Source organism: Balearica regulorum, chromosome 10, assembly GCF_011004875.1.
Source record: "Balearica regulorum gibbericeps isolate bBalReg1 chromosome 10, bBalReg1.pri, whole genome shotgun sequence".
In the NCBI taxonomy this organism is placed as follows: Eukaryota; Metazoa; Chordata; class Aves; order Gruiformes; family Gruidae; genus Balearica; species Balearica regulorum.
This window is the reverse complement of record NC_046193.1, coordinates 10,727,439-10,747,987: the sequence shown is the minus strand read 5'-3', so window position 1 is coordinate 10,747,987 and position 20,549 is coordinate 10,727,439. Positions and strand designations below refer to the sequence as shown.

Genomic DNA, 20,549 nt, shown 5'->3' with positions numbered 1-20,549 from the left:
TTTAGATTAAGAGCTTGGACAATGCGCATGCTGGTCTGGACATGGATCCTTCTCTGCCGGACTATACATATTCACTTTTGTTCAGACACCTGCTCCTCTCACATTTTATTCAACTCATCGTGCAACAAAAACAGTCTTCCAGATATTTTCAGAGGCCAGACATGTCTTAACATGATTCAGACCACTCCCTCTCCCAATTAGAGGCTGAACATAACACTTCCCCTCACTATAACCACATTTAATTTTATTTCTAAGCACCCTCAGGCAGAAGGCAATTTAAAATATGCTACTCAGCATATTTCAGTGTTTAAATACTTCAAGTAACTGCTCTAAGTAGTTTCGCATTGTTCTAAATGAATTAGCATTTGTAGCATCTTATTGACTCATTCCTCTAGGCTACAGCATTGGCCTAATAGCAGGCAACGAGTCAGGTGATGGAGACGCCCTAATGAAGATAGTGGCCCTCTAATAATTACAGTAAAGGTTGAAACCAGTTTGTCATTCAAGTATGAACTCCAAGTAGCACCATGGCAGATTCTTTCTGTAAAGCTAAATACAGAACACATTAAGCATTTACAGTTTACTCACAGTTCATCCTTCAGAGGTGGGCATTTCACACTCCTGTTTAAAGTGAGTTGGGGGAAGAAACCAGCCAGGAGCTTGCTTGCTGCCCGCCATTCAGCAAGTTCATGGCACATTTCTGGGTAACACTTAGCACCTCCCTGCCCCAGCTCAGCTCAATACTTCACACATTTCACACACAGCTGAAGCCTCCAGAGCAGCCTGGCTATTATTTCACCTCTGAACTTGATGGGGCTGCAAATCCTCATCCCCTTCTCAGGTTGTTTATTCCTCCAAGGCTTAGGTTCTCCTCACGTTTGAGGAAGCTGCAGGATTTCAGCACTCATTCATTCTGCTTACCTGCTGTGTAGAGGTCAAAGTAGGTAGGCTTGTTGGCAATGTTCCCTGTCGCCTCCAGTCCCGGTCCCTTTGCTGTGACTTTGCTCGCATCTCCCTGGGCTTTGTCAACGTTCACTTCAAATGGGCTCTTTGAGATGTGCTGCCCGGCAAACAGGACCGAAACCTAGAGACAGACAGCATCAGGTCCGACCCACCAGGCAGAGCTCAGCGTCACCACCACACATGGGGCCAAGCGCCTGCATTCCTAGCACAGAGTCTAGGCCTCAGAGGTGAGAGACATCATCACAACCACAAACTTCATCCTGTCCACGCAGCGTAACTGCTGGCCACCTGAAAGTTCTACTGATCATGGCGCGCTGAGCCACACCAGTGGAGATGCTTGAATCTGGATATGCCAAGGAGAGGCAGATCACCATCCAGCAATGAAGTGGCAGCAGAAGTTGCATTTATCTTTTCAGGCTGGCTGTGGGAACCAGCCACTCGGGCAAGTGCCAAGCAATGGCATCACCCATCCTAAACTTGCTTCTGCAGGTGTCTGGGGACAGAGCTGGGTGGGGAACCGTCTTCGCAAAACCCCTACGGTGTACAATATCATCAGCAAAGAAACGCCTTATAGAAACAACCTGGTACTTTCCTCTGTGTCTCTGTGACAACCCACAGAACTGGCTTCACGAGCTGCAAGAACTGGCCCCATGTGAGAGCAGAGCCAGCTGTAGCACCTGATACCCAAACACCCACGCACGTTTTCCCAACACACATCCCTTGAGAAGGGGGAAATCCAACAGTCCAAACTGAGAATTACGGCCACATCAGGTTACCTTTTCTTCAGGATGCCCAGAGTGGCTGTCATGCCCTCAGGGGCTCATGTTAACAGCCAGCAGAGCAGCACATTTAGCAAGAGAATACTGGTTATGGACATACAACCTACCTTGTGAGGTCCAGTAACCCTTGGCACATACTGAACTGAATAGGTCTTGTTTTTGTCACTGGATGGCGTTATTTTTGCCTAGGAGAGAAAACACATCCATCATTTAGCTGTGCCTACACACACCAGCCTAAGACTTTTCTGGGTAGTGCTTGATACTGCGAACTATTTCCAGAGCCAGCAATGTCAGAGATGTGCTGTTGTGGGAGCAGGTATCCTCCTCTTCTCATATGGAGAAAACCCCATTGGCTTTGTCTTTACATGAGATGAAGCAAGCTACCTTCTCCCAGCCCATTCCCTTACTGTTAATTGCTCTACTAAGGCAGGCCAAAACTGAGACGTTAAGTCCAACATAGAGCCGTATTTTTCTGGAATGTTGTAACATGATCAAGTGGAGCACTTGGATGAGAAGTTTCTATAAACATTAAACCCAGCATTTTAACTCAAAATGATTCATGGCATCTAAATAGCTGCTTTAGCCATTCTTGCAGAATGAGTAAGGGCAGACAGTGATTTAGTGATGTGTGTTATCTAAAACCATGTCAGAATGTACTTGGCCAGTCAAGCTAAAGCAACTATGGGACACTGGAGTTGTGTTGCTTAGTTACAGATAGTGACTTTTTTTTTTTTCAAGTTCATCCAGTAAGGCAATTATGAGGAAAAGCTTGAGGCTTGCACTTTTGATAGATGGTATTTTGCAACTTCTTTGTAGATTACTTCTCTGTTAAGAGACCTCACTTGTGAAAGATGAAGGTTACTGCAAAAACTTCAGTGTTCAGACCAGCTTTACTTTTCCACACAAAATATTCAACATACATACCTCCTCTCTGTTTCCTTCTGGATCCTCTATGAAGACCATCAGGTCTCCCTGCCCAGCACTGATGGTGTCTACCGTGAAGATGGCAGGCTGCTTCACCATGTTCCCATGTGGCTCAATCCCTGTGAGACAGACGCAGAGCAGCACACTAGCTTTTGCTACAAACCCCAAAAGGTAGTTTGGATGCTACCCACACACTAGGTGTCCAACCCATCCTCCCACACAAGCCCCCAGCACCAGCTTCCCTGCTCACCTACTCTTACAATACAAGCATTTTTAAAAATTGGTTGAATCACTGGTGCTCAACTCATCTCAGGATCCCTGGCCGAGTCAGGAACCCAGCTGGCGCCTGGTTTCAGGTGAAAGCGAGTTACCCCGTTTGCCAGAGTGAGGTACCAAGGGTCACCCTCACAGCTGGTGAGGGCCCAGCCGGTGCTGACGGCCAGTGGGGTATGTCCATTAGCTGCTCTTTAGGAGCTGCTCTGCTTCATGCAGCTAAATGCTGCAATGGTGCCGCACTGCAGGAAGGGCAGCCAGGGAGGCAGGACAGACATTCTGGGAAGCCTTTTGGTAAAGGCATTACCCTAGAGCCAAGGGTGAAAGATTTAAGCGAGACAGTTCTTACCTATACTGTCCCATTTTACTCCATTTTCAGAATTCAGCCGTGCTGACACTGCTCAAATTTATTATTCTTTGAAAGCTGCTCAAACTACTTTGCCAGTGAACACTGTACAAATGGCATGCAGGAACCCCTTCAAACGATGAAAATCCCACAATTCGGTGCCACTTCCACTTAAACTTTTCATCAGTTTCCTTATTTCTCAGCACAGGGCCTGCTACAGCACGCAGGGTTTCATCACCTCCTATACGTAGCCCCAGGTCATGACACCTGTCATGGTGGTGTCAGACTGAGTGGGTGGAAGAACTTCCCAAAGATGCTGGTTCCAGACTAGCCCAAACATATATACCCTTCCGTCCAAGGGAATTGCTCCTTGGCTTATTCATAAAACCATGGGCACTACTGCTCCATAGCACAATTAGTGGAAAGTGCAACATCTGATAGATTATAAAGGAAGTGGTTGTGAACAACAGAATTCCTGAACTTGTTTATCTTCAGAAAACAATAACTTGAGAGCAATGCAAGGAAGATGATGTTTTTACTAGGAAATCTGAGCATTCTGATAAGGTGTTAACAATTGACATATTCATTCTTTCAAACTGAGCCCTAGATTGTCATCTAGTTTAAACAGCTATAAATTCCCTCTGCGTATCTTCAGTTCACCACACGAGCATTAGGATATGGTATTTGAGTTAAGGAACCCTCCTCCTGCAAGCACGACGAGAAGGATTGCTTATCCTCAGAAGACAGCTTCAGCCAGGACAGCATTACTCACAGCACTTTCTTAGCCTACATTTCATCCTCTAGATTTTACTCTCTTATCGGAGATCTGCTGTGGCTGGTTAAATAAGGACTCACAGTGCATCACCAATGATCCGCATGATTCTGCGGCACCTCTGCAGATCATTTCACATCAGATCTACACACAGCTGCCCTCAGAGCAAACCACTGCAGTGTCCAGGGTGGTGGGCTACAACTAAGACTCGTGTCAGGAGGTTATGAGCAACTTACATGGAAAAATAATAACGAAGCAAGCTAAGACTGACCCACTTCACACTAGCAATCACCTTTTTCTGGAAGCATGAAGACCTGTTACTCATTTGTCCAAAAGACCCTGCCCAGTTTGGCAGTGAGGTCCTTGCTGCTGGAATCACCTTTTGGTTCTGATATATGTCAGCAGTCAGAATTGTCAATTACATTTAGTGACTCTGCTTCATCAATTAACTTCAGGAAAACATCACTGTTTCAAGAAGAGCTGCTCACCCTTTATAATTTCTATTACAATGGCTCCAGAGCACTCTATGCATGAAAGTACACAACAAAATAATTCCAGTTTTTGAAAGAATAAAAACATGACCAAAGCCAGACTTGACAGATTAAGGCAGGTCAATCAGTCATTTACACAGTAAGCGGAGTATAGGTAGTCTGTACGTTTGGGGTCTGACAAATGTGTCTGCACATTGTGATTTGCTGTGGAAGGCACCAACAAAGGACATAAACCTCAAGTAGGGCAAGTGCTAAACCCACTTCTGACTATAGTGACTGCTGTTCAGTGCACAGATAGTGTCCGTGTCCATTCATTCCACTAGTTAAGTTTCAATGGCAAATCAAGTTAAAAAAACCAAAATCCAAGAAAAACAGAAAAAAATATGGAAGGTTTTGTTTCTTTCCATTTCACTCTTGTACACCCAATTCTGAAACCCACTAATATGAGAAATATCAAAGGACCAACAGCAGACCCCAGATCTAAAAAAAAGGAGGAGGAATGGAGAACGAAGTATAATGCTTAAATGATGTCTTGCTACATACCAAGCATATTAAAGGTAAAAATCTGTGATTCATTTAGTTGTGATTGTATTCCAATCTAGAGTAGAACCACATCAGAAGTTAGGGGAAATTATCCATTTAAAAGGTAAGTTAAAAATAAGAATGCTTATGTAGATCTACAGTTGCATAAACATCTATGAAGAAGTCCTTCCAACCAGCAAATGCAGCCTTTACCACAAAGGCTCGTCACTATTTAACGTTTGAAGGGTTACCAACCCACCTCTGTGCACATGCAAACAAAATATTCACACCTACTGATCAATTCAAACATCTTATTTAGAATTAGCCTATCCTAATACACACCTGCCATCAAGCCTGGGAAACTGGAGATTCTGCCTCTCCAGAGAGCCTGCTCAGAGACACATGCAGACGTAAAGAGGTTTTTCCTCTTTAAAGGAGTGCTTTATCATGAGAAGCACTCTCTACTAGATCCACCAGCAGCAGCAGCAGCAATACTGCTAGCTTCATTTTCACACCAAGGTTGTTCTAGCCCCCGTATCATCCTCCTTCTTCCAGCTGTGGACTGCAAGGCTGGCAGCTTGCAGAACAGGTTCAGAGACTTTGGGGAATTTACATGTTAGAACTAGGAGTGTCTTTTGGACTATATCCACGTATTTCTGAAACTAGGCACCACACCAAGAGTATACAAGTGAAACTTTGAAGTCAGTTACAGTAGGTCTGGAGTTCAACATAAGCAAAAAGCCCCACCCAGCTTTCTGAAGAGTTAAATGCTCTGTGCAGCTTAAGCTCACCGAGTCCTTACCTCTGCCATAAGCCCTTGCTTTCTTTGGATTCAGTTTGGGTTTTAAAGGAGCTCCTGGTTTCAGCTTGGCTTTGGGGAACTGGGACAGGTAAGTCATTACCGAGTGCTCATCCACATCAGGGTGGATAATTTCTTCAGGGGTAATAACCTGAAAGACAGCACAATTAAGTATATTGTACCAGTGCTTGGTTACCGCATGTCAACACAGAACAGAGCTATGACGCAGTCTTACATTTCAAAACTCCCACATGCTAATGCAATTTCTTACATTTGTCTTCCCTTTGATACACACAAGTCATTTATTATCTCATGGCAAGAAAATCATGCAGCTCATTATGGTCCCAATGTGGTTTGGGGGCTTTCTGTGCCTTGATTATTAGGGGTTCTCAGGAGACCGTGACAAACTAAACAGTAACAAGGCAAGAAAACGGTAGCTTATGTTCCCCTCGAAAAGCAACACGGGGATAACTGAAACCGAAAGAATTAGTAATTCATAACCCTGTGTGCTACAGCTCTGAACTATAGTGCTTGCAAAGTGAAATTTGTGACCAGTCTCTTCTCCTGCTCCCACGATACAAGCTGCCCTGACAGCTTCAGAGACTTCAGCACTTTTGTCCAACTTTATCAGCGTGGAAACAATCCAGTTTGCACATACATTGTTCTCTGTTTAAAAGTCATCTTTGCGGGTGATTTCCGAAGCTAGTGAGTTTTTCTTCTGTGGAATTCAATGCAGCAAAACAAACTCACCCCATGGGCTAACGCAGCAGGCACCACAACACGTGCGCTTTTTCCCCCATCCCACCTGCATGCTGCAACACCAGCTGTCTTCAGCGGTGACACCTACACAAAACCTTACAACCAGAGCTCTGAAATGTAATAGTGCGTTTCATCACCATTTGCCCATTTCACACGAGTAAATTGTAACTTTTGGAAGCATGCAAGCCGCTTCACCTGCTTTTCTCAATCTAAATTCAAGCTAGTTGCAAGCACAAGGCTCACCGCTGTGCTTCTCCTGCACAGCCTTACCTGCGGCACGCCCAGCCAGTCGTCCGCCTGCTGCATGGCTTCCCGAGCATTGTCAACGGGTTTCTTTGGGTCCCAGGTCTCCCAGTCAGGGCACAGGCCTGCAAGTACGTTTCAGTTAGGTGTTATCTGCAAAGGAGCTTCCCAAGATGAAGAAACCAAGTACAAACTCCACAGCCACTCGTATTATGCTGCTATACAGAAAGACATCCAGAGCTTTGCAGAGTAACCAAAACAAGATGAGCGTGTGCTGCTCACTGAAAATGCTTCTGAGACAACCACCAGCATCTCCACGGGCCCTTACGGCACAGACAGTAACAGCCACCTCAGAGACTCCCACCCACCTTGCCCGTCAACAAAAAAGATGTACAGCTTTTCAGTCAGCCACACAACTGCACTGCTTTAAATTTAAGCTGGGCGAGACACCCTCCAAATTCACTCATGAATACATCTAGCCATCCTTTATGTTTCACTGCCTCTCCTGCAGCAAATTCGGAAAAGAAAATTTCAGCTGCTTGCCATAGCACCTCAGCTTGCATTAGATGAACACCAGCAATCGCGCTAGCAAGGCTGTTTTACAAGAAGGTGAGGAAACTGTGCCTTTTTCACACTTCATCACATTACGCGCCTTAAGGAGCACAGCCTTAGCTTGCTAAACACTGAGGGTTCAGGTAGCAGGCGGCTTCTGGCTGCTCTGTGCTCCCTCTGCAATCCTATTTCAAGAGAACACACAAAGCCTCCTGCTGCGCCCTGAAGTTGAAAGGTTGTTGGCACTTGCTCTGGGAACAAGTCTTTCTTGCATTTAGGAGCCAGCATTTGCGCCTTTGTCCCTTGCACCCAATACAAAGCTCAGACGTGGCGCCTCCAATAATGCAGTCGCACATTCTGCTTTAGGCCAGTATTTCTCTTGGCCAAGTCATTTACAACTTGCTATTTCCCACAGCTGGCCTCTTTGGATTCAGGTTTTCTTGAAAGCCTTGTTCCTGTCTCCAGCTCAGCGGTGAAAACCTCCTGCCACAGGAACAGCAGAGCAGCCACGAGGACAGCAAGCAAGGAAAACACTGACCACCACAGCAAAGGACTTACCTGGAGCACAGCTGTCAACAAGAGCCCCCAGTGCTTTGCCATCCTGCCAGTTTTGATTGAAGTTTGTGATTGGCAAGTAAGGAATTTTGTTCTGGATCCAGCCCAGCAGCCTCTGCTTAGGGGTCTGCTTCTTCGCATCATCATCACCTTCATCCTCCCACACTGGCATGGAAATGGAGTAGTGGAGGATAAGGGTCCATATCAGGCCAAGGATCAATTTCAAGTTTCCATCAACTATAGCTTTACTGTCTGGAAGACAAAAGACATATATCTGATTACTTCCCACCCTAAAGGAAAGAGGTATGTTTTTAAAATACTGTGACTACACTTGTGTCCAGGTAATCAAGGACAAGAGAAGTGACCCAGGTCACTGCAGTCACTTGCTGAGGTAGAGACACTGTTCTTCATGCCCTGGGAGGAAAGACAGGAGTCCAAAGACTCAGTGTTCTCCAGGGATGGCGTGACTTGCCCTTGAAGCTTTAGAAGGTTAAGCTTAAGAGACTCTGCAGTTTAAGATCCCCAGTATTTTGTATTTGGAGGACAACTGCCACGTGACACTTTTAATGGCATTTGTATCTTATGAAAGAGGTTAAACAGGATGTGATGGAGTTCACAAGAACAGCATCCCAACAGGGGCAGAATACCCCAGGGCATACCTAAAGCACCATTCAGGAAACTGCATTTATACACAGAAACGTGCCTACACACACACATCAATAGTTTGCATTAAAAATGGTAGCAAAATAAGTGCTAGATGATGAAATCCAGCAAAGTCAGAGTTTGGAATCAGAACAAAGTCTGCATATATCACGACCTGGGTACAAACAGCAAAGCGGGGAGTAGAAGATCCATCGGGCATCCTTTGCACCATCACACTCCTGCCTGCACCAAAAGTCATCCCTTCACACTACAAGTTGAGAGTTAGAAGAAAAGGAAAAACCAATTCTGGCAAAACCATGTCACGCTCTAGCCTAGGAAAAGTTAATCACCACAGCGGCCACGCCGCAGTTCTACTTTAAGACACCATGCAGCTGAGTTTAAGGCTGCTGGGCATCAAGATCAGATGGTCGTAAGAAGCTGTCCGAAGGGGCAGGATATTTTTCTGCATCAGTTTGGCCTTACGAAGTGACCTCCACAGTTTTGTGGATACACTTGCAATTTACTTTGGTTTTAGCGAGTCACAGGTCAGATACACTCCCTTTGAACCTGTGGTTGCTACTCAGGTGCCATTATACTTGTAACAGCCCCAGTTTGTCCAAGCTCAACCAAACCAGGGTTGTTCTGCAACATTACGGGATGCCCTCAGCCTGACTGATCCTTTCATTCACAGCAACACCCTACAGCAGAGCATTTTTCTGTTCTTTCCTCCATTACAATGAAAACTACTAAAGAATCCCCTGTTTAGACAACAGAAGTTACAAGTGACCTGGACGCTTTGGTCTGCTCTCCTGCTCCCGGAGCAGGTGCCGAGGTAAAAAGACAACTACAGCAGTATAAACTCACTTTCATGCCACCGAAATAATTGTACAGGGATGTTAATGAGTCCTAGCTAGCAAAGGAAACGTGTTCACTACTTTGATGGCCATCTCCAGTTCAAATTCAGAGCGTTTACAGGTAGAGTCCTCCAAGCCAAGCCTCACCATGCCCAGCATCCACTGGGCATGCCTTACTCATTCCTCTTCAGCTACAGAGACTGCAGCAGCAACCCAACCCATCTTATCAACACAAAAAGATCTCCGGACTTTCAAAGCAAGTGATACAGAATAGCGACCAAGAACATTAAGCACCAGGGCATTCCCTTTAACCCAATGCTCAAGTGAAGTGGTTAATATTTACGTGGTTTCACAATAGGGTGGTATGTCCTGAACAGATTATACCGTAACTTCAGACCTTGAAAGGCATTTGGCCTTCCTAGGCAATTAACGTCTGGTTTCTAACTCAGATTTGATTTGTATTGGATTTTTTTGAAAATATTTTTGACTAATCTTACAGGGTTATGATAAGTGTCTGCTACTTCACTGCTCACCGCTGATATCACATCCAGTCTCAGATATACAATAGATAGCAAGGAGGTGATTAAGCCCTGCTGGGTTTTAATTACAGGTTCCAAGGTAAAAGTCTGCATCACAGCAGTGTGTCTCCCAGCAACAACTAAACAGACAGTCCCTGCTGTTACCTATTTCCCCCTCTATTGCAGTTACTGGTCAGTGGAGGAAAGATGCTTCCTTACAACCTATTAGGGAAAGCTTTCTTGAAAGAAATTGTATCAGAGCAGAAGGAAGAGCTGCCTTTTATATAAGACAGAGACCCCAAACCCTGCTGGCAGGCTCACCATGCTGCCCAAGCTCCACAAGCTGAAACTATGGGCTTGAGTGTGCAAAAACCAGACCGCCAGTGTGAGCCCCCACTGCCCACCCGCTCCCCAGGCGCGCAACACCTCCATCCCACACCCCCACGGCAGCACCACCCACTCACACCGCGGTGCTGGAGCACACCAGTGGCCATCACATCCCTGCGCCAGAAATGCCTCTGAGCTTCAGTATCGGATCTACATTGACATCAGCATTTTTACTAGAGTGGACGCAGTGATGATTTAGTAGGCTACAAATAAAGTTGTTTCAGAAAGCCAGGAGGAGAGAGTCACCTCAAGCACACTGCTATGTGCACATCGCTTGAGATAAAGAATGGCCCATTTCATATTTTCAGCATATAAACAACATCTATACATGGATGCACTGTGATCACTGCAGCAACCAGCCATGTGCTCAGAGGTTCCTCCAGCACCCCATTGCCATCTCTGAGGACATGGCTGGGCAGTGGTCCTTGGACTGGGGAAAAAGAGCCCATGCACGAGACAGCTCCACATCGAGAGCAAGAATATCCCGTCTCATCAGCCTCGTCCAGAGAGGCCGGGCATGGGGCCACTGCCCCGATGACAGGAAAAGGTCACCACAGGAATGGGACGGCTCTTCCTCCCTGGGGCTGGTGCCATCCCTGCAACTGCACTTTGTTAGCAAAGTTAGCAAGCTCTTACAGCCTCCCAGCTTCCTGACAGGCATGGGGATCTCATGATGTAATTTTTTCCAACACTGCTTATAGAAAGGCTTGTCTGCTTTCATTTGGGGTGGGGAGGAGGGAGGGAGAACAACTCCTGGGCAGGACAGGAGACCTTATCAGCACCCAGCAGAGCCACCCACACACCCTTCCCACGGGCACCCCACTCCCAGCTACAGGGCATCCCACCAGCAGCTCAGCCCCTGGTCAGCCAGGGCCCATGATCTCTATCACAATATTAAAGGACCCTCCAGGTTCAAGAAGAGACCAGAGTCCAGCCCAAAGCAGACGTGGCTTCCAAGCGCTGGTGTAAAGCTCAGCTTCCCCCAAGCGTTCAGCCTCTCCAGAATAGCCTCTGCTTTGGTGCTGCCTTCTTAGTTAACTGACTGACAACATGCCGTGGATCCTCCGAGAGGAGGAGCAAGTATCTGTTAACAGCAAGGAACACAGAGCTGGTCCCGAGAACCCTGAAACCTGCTTAGTACAACCAAATTTGCAGGGAACCCCCACCAGCTCCAAGTGCACGCTGCTAGTGTAACACAGACAGGATTTTGGAACAGAAAAAAAAGTGTTTCCATTGACATTTGAACACCCACAATCATTACTGCAGGTGCTGCTGCGTACCCCAGCTCAGCTGGCTTTCCACTGGGTTATCCCCACTCCCTGGTCTGCTTCAAAACACATCTTCTGGTCATCTCAGGCTGGAAAACGAAATATATGAACAGCAGATCTTGCAATACTGCTTTCCTACTATGAACATTACTTTTAGGCTTACTTTTTACTCACACAATCTACGTTTTGAAGCTTTACGGAGCCTTTCAAGCCACATGTCTCACAACTGCTCCTGTGGAGCTTATAGTTAATTTACAGCACAGAGATGCACGCCCGTGGTCAGTGCTTCAGAACAACAGTGCAAGTGCCCGGCCCCTCGATGCATCTCCACCACCGGCAGCGCAGGCAGCAACATTTGGCATGTAGCTTTGATGAATTAGGTAGATAGGAACAAATTGCCTTCTTTCAGCTGAAATGGAGAGCGTGTGTTTACTCCACAGCACCAGGTGAGTTTCCGCGGATTAAAGGAGCGCTCTCCATGCAGGCGACAGCCACCGATTCCCGCCTTCCCAAAGCTTGGAGGAAGCAAGCTGTCGCATCCCATCCGCCAAGATAATTCAGCAGGGCTGAAAAAATTCTTTACAGCACCATTGTAAACAGCTTTAATGTAACCTCCTTTGGAGAAAGCGTGGTCATCTGCTTAATTTGCTTTATTCACATTACAATGCCAATGTTAACATCTGCAAGATGCACTTACACGCATGCCAGAGCGCACTCGCTCACTGGTTCACTGCACCTGGTACGAGATGCATGCTTTGGAGATCAAAGTTCCTGCAGAGCTGAGTCACGCCACCACACCGGCAGCGGAGCAGGATACCTGCTGACAGCCATTTGACTTGTACTTCCAAAGGACACATTTTTATGGGGAGCCCAGGCATAAAGCAGGAATCCGTGGCTGGAGTGCCACAGGACCTCTCGCCTGCTCCAGACCAATACTTAAGAGGACTTCAGCTCAGCTAGAAACACAGGCAATCGACTTTAGGGGTGCCATCTAGAACAGCCAAAGGGTGAGGGTTTGGGGGGCTTTGCGGTTGTTCTCTGGTTGGGTTTGTTTGTTTGGGGGGAGGGGGTCCCCATTAAAACTCAAGAGGCTTTGGGCTGTTAAATGTAAGTCCTGCTGACTCTCAGCTGCAGGCTCCAAATTTGTGAATGCTCTTAGATGATGACTTGTAGATAGTGTGCAAGTTATCATGGCTAGACACACAGACAAGAACCAGCAAGAAGCAGAAACACTCAAGTTTGGCTTCAACAGGAACCTTAATTCCCACCTACACTGTCCAATGTGCATTTTAACTTCAGTTACCCCAACTCTAACTTGCTTTCCTCCTCTAAAAGCACCCAATGGCAATCCAACGTCGGAAAAAAGCTACAGCTGTGAAGCAAGATGCAGCCCTCGCTCAGCTGCACGCAGGCAGAAGCTCTGCAGGGACAGGCTGCAGCCAGCCCGCTGCCGAGAGGTCCTGGCGTCGGGATGCAGCTCGACAGGACCTGCATGCTGACTGCTGGGGAAAACCTGCCAACGAGACTTAAGCTGTTCTGCAGAATCAACACCAGCATTGAACAAGTGAGCACTCACTCTTCTGTAAAAAAAAAAAAAAAAAAAAAAAAAAAGCCTATATATAGCCTACAACATTAAGTTTTATGTAGGAGTATCCTGCTTCTTAGTCAGCTATTAGGATTTAAGTGGCTGCCTGGTAGGGTGAAGAGGAAAACAGACTGAACCAGAGCTCGTTTGCTTCCCCCATCACACCTCCGAGTCTAGATTGTAATTCTTACCCTTTTATTATCCTATTAACTAAGTGGCAACCAGCCCAAAAAATGGATTATGGGGATTCCATAGGCCAGCAGTACACGCCACCAGTCTCAGTCTTGAAAAAGAACCAAGTTTTAACTGCTCAAGCTGATTTATAATTGTTGCTCTATACTAAATATTAATACGCTATGTTACACTTGGACTGTTAATATCACACTCCTTAAAGCACAAAGAAAGACATTAAAGTGCCTAGCATTCAGCCAGCAGCGTGACCATCTCGAGACAAAGGGGTATCATTTTTACGGCTCGGCACACAAAAAACTTCCAGCCCAACCTACCAAGTGAAAAACCACCAACACTGCAGAGCTTGGTCCTGCTTAGCGCTGCCCCAGGAGCAAGCTCCAGAAATGAAACCTGGCATTGATTTGAAGCCTGCAAATTCATCTACTCCAGTGAAGATCCCTCAACTCTACCTGGAGTGTCATGCTGTAGCCAACAGCAAGTAAGATCTTCACTTGGTTTTGGCTCTTTAAATAGAGCTGTCTTAGGGCCTTTACGTCACAATATCTGTGACTAAGCTGACTCAGCATATTTTGCCTTTAACCTAAGCACCTAGGGCATGTTACAATTTAGTTTTAGGCATCTTCAGAGCTGTAAGAATATTTATTAGATCGACAATCCATCACTGCGACCTCATGCATCTTTCAGAACTGCTTCACTTGTCCTTCTTGGGCTTTTGTCTAGCCTGGTGTACACCCTTCATTTCAGTCAGCTCTATACCGGAAAAAAGCACCGTTTTGGGGGGGTGGGTGGGGGGTGGGATTCAAAAGAAGATCTTGCAGAATGGGAGTCCCCTCACTCCTCTGCTCAAAAGGGTTTCCAAGTTGCAACATGGGAAATTCCAAGCAGATTTTCGGGAAAAAAAAAAGGAAAAGCCTTCTCCATGAGGGCTGTCACATACTGGAACAGAAGCCCAAAGAATCCATAAGGTCTCCATCCTCAAATTGAACCAGACATGCCCTTGAGCAATCAGGGTTGGGTCTAGTCTGAGTACATGGCTTGAACTATGTGACCTTCACCAGGTCTCTGCAAAACTAAATTATTCTACAATTAAAAAAAAAAAAAAATCCGCTGTTACAAACAACTTTGTGACTAGTATCTTTTGCTCATGTGCAAGCCTGCTCTGCATTCAGATTAAGCACAAGTATTACCCGAACTGTGGCAACGCTCCTTGAACTCTGCCCTACAGCAAAGCTGCAAGTCTTTTTCTGTTGGACAATTAGTGGAAACAAGATAAGCTACTGCAGCAGGCAGCTTCCTTACTAAATCGAGCTAGCAATACAGACTGTGGAAAGTCTTGTGAAACAAATGAAGGACTGAAAAAGCAGCTTTTGAGTAGTAAATTTTTTTTAAAAAAGTTTCTTGGCTGGGGCTGCAGTCAACATGGCTTGTTCCCAGTCTGGGCAAAGTCATCTCCAAAGTTTTAATCTTCACATGTGGAAGTTCTGCCACAACCAGCACTGATCTCTGCATCCAGCTTCTCTAAAAACTGGCCACCCGCTCCAATCTTGATGTCTTCCCCATTTACAATTTTGTTTTATGCATTATATGGAGGAAGAACCCAAAACAAAAGGAGCCATCTCAGCAGCCCTTACTCCCTATTTCCAGACATGGAAGAAACTTTGTGTAAGGCACAAAGTCCATCTCAGTTACGGATCATTTATGTGTAGACTGTAGGAATTTTAAATCCTGGTACCTTGAAGTTTCTGAGTACTTTCACACCTCTAGTTATTCTCACCTACTGTTAATTAGCGAAAGGAATTGGGGGACAGAAAGATTAAGCACTCATTAGGGCTTAATCTTCTGCAACAGTGAGAACTCCACATTGAGCTGAGCTCTTCCAAAGCCCTGCTCCCCACTGCATGCATGCCACACAGAGGTATGCGGATGAGATGGAGCAAGCTGTCTAAGGAAACTTTGCTGAAGCATACAGTATGTGTCCAGAGGCTTACCGTGCCTGCTAAAGGCATTAGCGACATCCTCTGTAGGGATAGTATGTCTTTAAATCAATTACACGGGTTCCTCTGTGCTTTGAGAACATACTGCAACCATTTCCTCCAGTGACCCTGAAGCCCAGGTCCACCTCACAGCTCGGCACACAGCTCGCTGCCCGGCGGCGTGCGGCTGCTTCACCCAGCCAGAGCACGGGCTGTGCCCGACGCACAGAGCTGGCGTGGGGCGGCTGAACTCCGGCTGGTTCTGTGGATTCCTAGCTGTGACCTGCTGGCCTCTCACAGCAACGTGCTCCAGCCCTGCTGCACCTCTGCTTCTCAGCAGTGTTTGCAGTCGGTGCTGTGACCCGTAGGAGAGCGGTTCCTCGGCATCCAGCTTGCCCACGTGCCAGCGGGCTTGCGGCTCGTGCACAGCTTAGCTCCTATGTCCTGCAAAGGTATGGCCAGTGGTCACCTCCAGTAACGAGCCTCAGGGCGTTCGTTACCCGAGTCAGGGTATCTTCGGGAAGTGTAAGGGATTCGCCATGCACACAGCAGGCCCACTAAGCTTTTTACAAGGTGAGTTTTGCAGAGAAGGAACGCCATTTCACTGGAGCGTTGTAACAGTTGTAACAACAGTAACCGAGTGCTGATCTGGGCACAGACAGGAGGATGGAAAAAATGTTGGGTTTTTTAAGATTTGGGGTTTTTTTGGGGTTTGTTTTTTTTTTTTTTTCAAGGGGACAGAAACCAGGGTATCTAGTTACTAAAAAAATAAATGCAAGATTCCTTTGAGAGATTCATCTTGGGATTTGAGAGATTAAACATGGCAATTCAGAGGTTTTCAGTAGTTTTTACTTCAACTGGATTTTAAACCATTCAGATCGGAGAACTTCAGGCTACCATTGCATCCATCACCCTGTACTGTCCACTGGTGCATGTTGCGCCTCTGGAAAAGATCGCTCGAGATGGAACAGGCAACTGTAAAAATAAGTTCAAATCCAGTACTTTCAGTGTAGGTTTGACAAGGGGGGAGTAGGGAAAAAAAAATAAAAAATCACACAAACTTTTAATACAGAAAAGAATAAAAAAAATCAAACCAGTGGAGCTCACAGGAGTTAAATACAGATTAAAATAGCTCTGCCCAACTTCTTAATGGGCACCCAGAGACCACTTACAGCTCACATCCAGAAAAGAAAGGCATAATGTGAAGCAAGTTTAAGCCAGCAGTATAACAGCAGCAGCAACCAACCCAGCTTGTCCAAGAGAAACTGAAACACCCAAGGGGGCTGGAAGGAAAAGTCAAGAATTTCAAAATTATGAATTGTTAGGGTGGGTGGGGAAAAAATTTAAACTGTGGGTGGCTTATGATCAAATTCCTTGATACTTTCAGCCTGAATACACCTAGGGTTTCTGTTGCCTTAAGAGCCACATCCCAAGTTACGGGTACGAGAAGGCAAATGTGCTGATCTGATGGTTCAGGAAAAGCCCCAGGCCGGAGGTGTTAGCACACACCCGACTTGCCTTGGGTGCTCCTGGGGAGCATCTCCCCCATGAGCACAAGGAGGGCTCCGCGCTGCTGGGACGGGATCAGCAGCAAGCGAGGATGCAACACAGAAGAATGAGAGCTGCCATTCACACCGGCTACTTCGGACTCAGTTGCTCACTGCCAAGCAGGTCCCCGTTCGCAGCAGCAGCACTGCGGCGCAGATACCCAGCTGAGCCGCACACAGGAATGCCACACTAATTATTTGAGATCCTTTTTGGGGGGCGGGGGAGCAGTCTGAACGTTCAGCCTTTGTACAGCAGCAAGTTTCCATGAGTGCTGCTTTGTTCACAGCAAGCGAGGCCCTCGCCAGCTCCACAGGGCAGCCCGCCAGCATGCCACCGCCGTGCTCTGACCCCAAAATCCCAGCTTGGCTCGTTAACCGGCACGACCAAATGCCCGGCAGCCATGGGGCAGGAGGTACCGTAATGCTCCCCACTCTTGTAAAGCCCCCGTGCCCCATCTGCAGCTCCCCGCGCCCGCGTACTGCTGATGGAGAAGCAGGCTCTGGCTGCCCTCCCAAGTGCACAGGGCCTGCCGCGGCACGCCGCCGCCCGTGACATCACTGCCAAAACCGCCCCGACAATGGGCCCTGTGAGCGTGGCCCCCTCGCACCCAGCAAAGCGCATTCCCCGCTGCTGAGCTCATCCCACAGCCCCTCCAGTGCTGGCCCCGGGAGTGGCTGGGACACCGCAGCTCTCGCTTGCCTCTGCAGGGGATGGTGGAAGTGCCCCACATCAATGCTGAACGTGGCGGTTGAAGTTCAGCAACCTCGATTGCAAAGCTCCACATTTCAGGGCAGGACCAAGTGGAAGCTGGGCGGCAGGGGCAGGAACAGCCTCGCAACCCCTTCATGCCTCACCGTGCAAAGGGAGCCCGAGTCCGCTTGGGACGTTCCTGCTCCTGCCAGTTTGGGGTGACACAGCAGCCCACCCATCCTCCAGGACAGCACGGCTGGCAGCACCCCAGAGACCAGTTGCATCAACACCACGGGCAACAGGCAGCTTGGGAAAGCCCCTGGAAAGGGCCAGACAGTGCGGGATCGGGTCATGGGAAGGGCTGCTGGATTGCACCCACACCGCCGCTTGCCCCCACTGCCCCAGGGTCAAACACTGGCGGGTGGAAGCACCAGGAAGCCGCGGGGACAGGGCAACGCAAGCCACCCGCGTGCTGATTAATCATTCGGGAATGACTTGCAAAGGAGAGTCCCTGCAGTGGGGAGTGAACATGCCGGAAAGTGGATTTCTGTTAAGTGATGGAGGGAGGGGGGAAGAAAGGAATGCTCCTGCCTTTGCCACGGTCTGCTGAGAAATACTTAGTTTGGCTTTTGAAACCAAGTGACATGACACAAACTACACCTCCCTCCTCTGGGCATGGGACGAGCACAAAAGGGGAATGATCCTGTGCAGGTCTCTGCTCCCCAGGGGTCAGTACATTTATTGCCACAGCACTGCAAGGCTTGACGTTCCCATCAGAGCTGGCTCGTGTGCCCAAGTCAGCTACCCAATTCACAGGAAACAAGTTCCACTTTAAGACATGAAAATTTTAGTCAAATGCAAAATTAACTAGCCTTAGCAAGAAATACTTGTCTCAGAGTCTGATAAACTGGAGGTTATTTCATGCACGCATGCAAACAAAGAAGCGCCTCCTCACACCACATCATGTGCTTACACAACTAGAAAGCAAAGCCTTGATCAGCAAGGCTGAACTGATAAAAACGGCTGTAGAGTCAGATTTCTGCAAGTTTAACACAACAAAACTAAGTATTGGCTCTGAAGCATGAGAGTGCTGTAACCATCTCTGTGGGATTAACGTAATCCTAAATCTCACCAGGTCACTTCAGGTTGCATCAAGGTTAAAAACCTGGCCAGTTCTTGCAAAGATCCTAGGGGCTGGCACAGGCATGAGGTGACCAGTCATTAGCACTGTGGTGCATCTTACATTACTGAAGGAAGGTTACCAAGCTTCAGTGCAGAGGACCAAGAGGAAGGTCCATCCTCAGGCACCAGCGTGCACTGGAGATGGAAAAGGTGCAAAAGATGCAGCTGCAAAAAAAAAAGCCTCAGTGAGGCCAAAGAGCAACAAGTAATCCAGAGGTTTCCAGACAGCAGAGTGACCTCTGCATTACCGAAGAGCATGTTTACTCACACTGGGGGTAGGTCAAGATAGTTGTAAGAAACAGCATGCAAAATGCTGCCGAGATAAATGAGCCCATTCAGATAGGGCTGTCTAACATCTTCTGTGCGGCAGACGCCAGGCACAAAAGCTGCAATGGATTGAGTTTCTGAAGCCAAAACCAACACATTGGAAATTATCAGAAGTGATTACTGTTTGGGGAAATCCTTGGCCACAACATACACTAAGATTCAATTTTTCCATCTGAAACCAGAATCACTGTACTGACTGTGATTCACTGTGCACAGGGCTGTTTGAAGGAAATCCCCATTCATGCAGCCCTGCATGGCTCAACCCATCTCCACGCTCAGGGCTGGAGCATACTTTGTGGTCTGGGCTTGGTGACACATCAGAAAATACCCTGCCAGTTACTTTAGTTACACAAAACATTTGTGGTTTGTCTCAGCATTGATAGTCTCTGATTTTTAGCACCTAACAGCACAGCTCCACACAGGTTTTCTTTGAAGCATTTACACACAAATACCCTATTACAGATACTCTATAACCCTTTGCATCTTAGTGACAAAGTTATTCCAGAATTTATCAGCAGGTCAGTTATCTCTGTCCTACCATTTCCCTGAGAAGCAATAAGAAAGGTGATTAATCTCCAACATGCAATTGCACCCCCACTGCAGATAGGAACAGCCACTTTGAAAAATCTCCCTCCAACATCTGAGCCATTTCAATGTTTCATTTTGACATTCAGACATAAGTACACACTCTTAACATAAACACACAGCACCGAAAGCAGCCCTACACCCACACACTGCCACCAGAACGTGTCTTGCCACACCACTGCGCTGCCGTGATGGTGCAAGCCGCCTAAAGTCAGCTGTAGTCCTGCCTCCAAGCTCTGGCCACCACCACAGCACTGCCGTGCCAGTGTCCATCAGGTGGGCGATGACACATCTGCACAAGCCGGGCTGCTTTCTGCAGCTGAGCGCCCAGTGAGGATGCTTGGAGCAGCTGCACAGTCACTACAACCACGTGCATCCACTGCACACCCCTGCAGCCCGAGCAGGCACTGCTGCTTTTCCATGACCACTATGAAGATCTCTTAATATTTTTGGTGTAAGCTAGCTAGATGTTAATTCTTCATGAGCTTTCACGTACAGACCCCTATCCTCCCTTCCACTGGAAACCATGACTATCCCTGTCCAAAAAGGAAGGAGGCCACTTTCTTCCTGGAAGGTCAATCCTTAAATTATAAAAAAAATAAAAATATTCAGTGTTGTGCAACTGCTTCTTGAAGGAAGAAGCTTTCTCCTCTTTCTGGAGAAAGGAGTGAAGTCATTTGAACATATTTTTGTATACTTGTAGAACCCAGCAGTAAACACACTTCCATCTGCACATAGCACAAGGCTCGCCCCTGCACGGTCAAGATTTAAGCCCGGCGTGTTTAACATCCCACACAGGACAGCACTGTGTTTATACGGT

General features: G+C 47.2%; 1 protein-coding gene across 4 annotated transcripts in view; it reads right to left on the bottom strand.

Moving 5' to 3' along the window:
* The window catches only part of FLNB (filamin B), a 73,816-nt gene that overhangs the window by 41,307 nt on the left and 11,960 nt on the right, over nt 1-20,549 (bottom strand). For all 4 annotated transcript variants that reach the window (XM_075762070.1, XM_075762072.1, XM_075762071.1 and 1 more), the window contains exons 2-7: nt 7,982-8,230; nt 6,899-6,996; nt 5,873-6,020; nt 2,667-2,785; nt 1,850-1,927; nt 922-1,084 (exon numbers count right to left, since the gene is read on the bottom strand). In XM_075762070.1, coding sequence (XP_075618185.1) covers nt 922-1,084; nt 1,850-1,927; nt 2,667-2,785; nt 5,873-6,020; nt 6,899-6,996; nt 7,982-8,230 — 855 coding nt within the window. The remainder of the gene's footprint in view (nt 1-921; nt 1,085-1,849; nt 1,928-2,666; nt 2,786-5,872; nt 6,021-6,898; nt 6,997-7,981; nt 8,231-20,549) is intronic.